At 35.6% G+C, this 2,500-nt stretch overlaps 1 protein-coding gene across 1 annotated transcript in view; it reads right to left on the bottom strand.

Moving 5' to 3' along the window:
- Positions 1-2,500, bottom strand: part of LOC113115753 (mannosyl-oligosaccharide 1,2-alpha-mannosidase IA-like) — a 161,500-nt gene that overhangs the window by 17,097 nt on the left and 141,903 nt on the right. Inside the window, exon 5 of the mRNA XM_026283334.1 lies at positions 1,450-1,544. Coding sequence (XP_026139119.1) covers positions 1,450-1,544 — 95 coding nt within the window. The remainder of the gene's footprint in view (positions 1-1,449; positions 1,545-2,500) is intronic.

Below are 2,500 nucleotides of genomic sequence, written 5' to 3'. Positions count from 1 at the left end.
TCTGAAGCAACGATCAATCGCACTGACGACTCGGGAGGAAGAGGAAAGAGGAAAAAACAAACCAAACCGGCACAAGACAATAAGAGTTTGTTAAACAAAAGACAGAAAGAGTTCACTAGTCTTTGTTGGTGCTAAGAAAACTGAAGCCGAGCGGATGCTTCTATTTAAAAAAAAAACAATATAAAGTCACTTTTGGAGACAATTATTGCACATTTACTTTTGTTTGCCTTGAAATATGCATGTGATGCTGAATTGGAATGTAACCAATAATAATATATGTACTGTAAGTTTTCCACATTAATAATAATCAGAAATGTTTCTTGAGCAGTAAATCAGCATATAATTCTGATTTCTGAAGATCATATGACACTGAAGTGTGGAGGAATGATGCTGAAAATACAGCTGTGCATCACAGAAATAAATTACACTTTAACAGATATTCACATAGAAAACACTTATTTTAAATTATAATAATATTTCAAATTTTTTCAGTTTTTATTGTATTTTTAATCAAATAAATGCAGTCTTGGTTAGCAGAAGAGCATGCTTTCTTTCAAAAGCAAGACACTGACCAGCAGGGTAAACGTCATAATAAAACCATGCTGGCAATGTAAGAATGTTTCCGCCATCTTTTTTAATGCACATTCTGGATGATCGCAAAAAACAAAACAAAAAAACAAAAAAAAAACGCTGGATTAAAACATCATGATGCGCATAAATTCAGAAAATACACATAAAAAATGTACATGCAAAACTGAGTAGGATAAACGTTTTTATCCGATAAGAAAACATATAAACTACACATAAACTACAATGGAAACACATTTACCAAAAAAAAAAAAAAAAAACTCCACTATGCACATTGAAAAAGTCATGTGACTGCGCTATGAGACGGGATAACTTGACTGAGCAAATGGACGAGGAAAGTCTGTCAAAGTATTTCTATAGAATCACTGTCTTTATGACTGTGTTCCCAAACAGAAGGCATCCACCTCTAAAAGCAATTTATTGTGCTACGTCTGCTCTCTCCAAGGCGCAAGTCATTTATTACATGAAAAGAGATACTTAGTGCCAGTTTATCAGGAAGTGACGATTTTGTTCTCTTTGACTTGTTGGATGGAAACGTTTTATGCAAAATTCCAGTTTTGCACACAAGTTAAATGTGCATCTTTGAATGGAAACATATCTAGTGACGTGTGTTGGGTCTGTGTCATCACGACTAACCTGAGCGCCGCACCGGAGCGCTCTTTCTCCCAGCCCATCTGTGGGACCTGTTACTCATCTAAATGCAATTAGCGTGAGAATCAGTTAATTAAATGTGCATGCTGCAGCTGTCAGAGCGAGCTGGTGGGCGAATGGAAGCCAGGTGGGAAGCAGGAGTGCCAGAAAACGTCTCTTTCTCTCAGAAAACCTGCTATTTGAGATGTGAATGGGCCGGTCGAAGCTCACCTGCCCAGGTTAATGACTCCTCTGGGAATGCCTGTGGGTGTGTTGAAGGCAGGTAACAACTTCTCACCCAGCTCTACCACCTTTTGCTTAAATATCTGCAAAAAACAAACCAGAAGAGTAAATTGTTAACGAGTAGGATTCACATCTCTGAGGCTGTTTCCTCACATGCACACACTTCCTCAACTCTCATGCATGTACAGAGCCTATATTCTACACATCTGTTGCATTTTCCTCCCATGCAATCCATCAAAAACAGTCAGATACATGAGTTCAGTGCATCAGCTGATACACATTATTCATCTGTATTATGATTCACTGATGCTTTGTGAAAGAAATTACTATTTTTATTCAGAGAGAATGCATTAAATTGATTAAAAGTGACGTTTATAATGTTACAAAAGAATTCGGTTTTCAAATAAGTGGTGTGCTTTTATACTTTGTATTCAACAAAGAACCCTGAACATCAATTATAATCAGGAATGTTTTAAGAGATGCAAATCAGTATATGATAATGATTTCTGAAGATCATGTGACACTGAAGACTGGAGGAGTGATGCTGAAAATACAGCAGTGCATCGCAGGAAAAAAATATATTTTACAATATATTGACCGAGAAAACAATCAATTTAAAATGTAATAATAATTTCACAATTTTACGATTGTTTTTTGTTTAAATTATTACAGCGTAAAAGACTTTGCCCATCACAAATTTGTATTGCAAGCATCAAAAATAAAATATGCAATTATAAACATTTCTAATACACAAAAATAATAATAAATAAAAAAAATGAATTTGATAATCATTCAATAAGGAGGAGGAAATTGCGTTTGGCTGTCTGAGGCGCAGAAAACTTCACCTTGTTTTATTTCAAGTGCAACTGCAATATTTCTCAATTACACCCAGAATAGACTTGAAACATCTTGAACCCAGTTGAGCATTTATTAAACACCACCAGCTTCTGTGACAAGATCATCTTCAAAACTGAATTGAACTTAACACTGTGCAACTGAATGAAGCCAAGTGCAGAACACTGAGATCTCAAGACGTGTT

This window comes from Carassius auratus, chromosome 16 (genome assembly GCF_003368295.1).
Source record: "Carassius auratus strain Wakin chromosome 16, ASM336829v1, whole genome shotgun sequence".
NCBI classification, from domain to species: Eukaryota; Metazoa; Chordata; class Actinopteri; order Cypriniformes; family Cyprinidae; genus Carassius; species Carassius auratus.
This window is presented reverse-complemented; position numbering and strand designations above follow the sequence as displayed.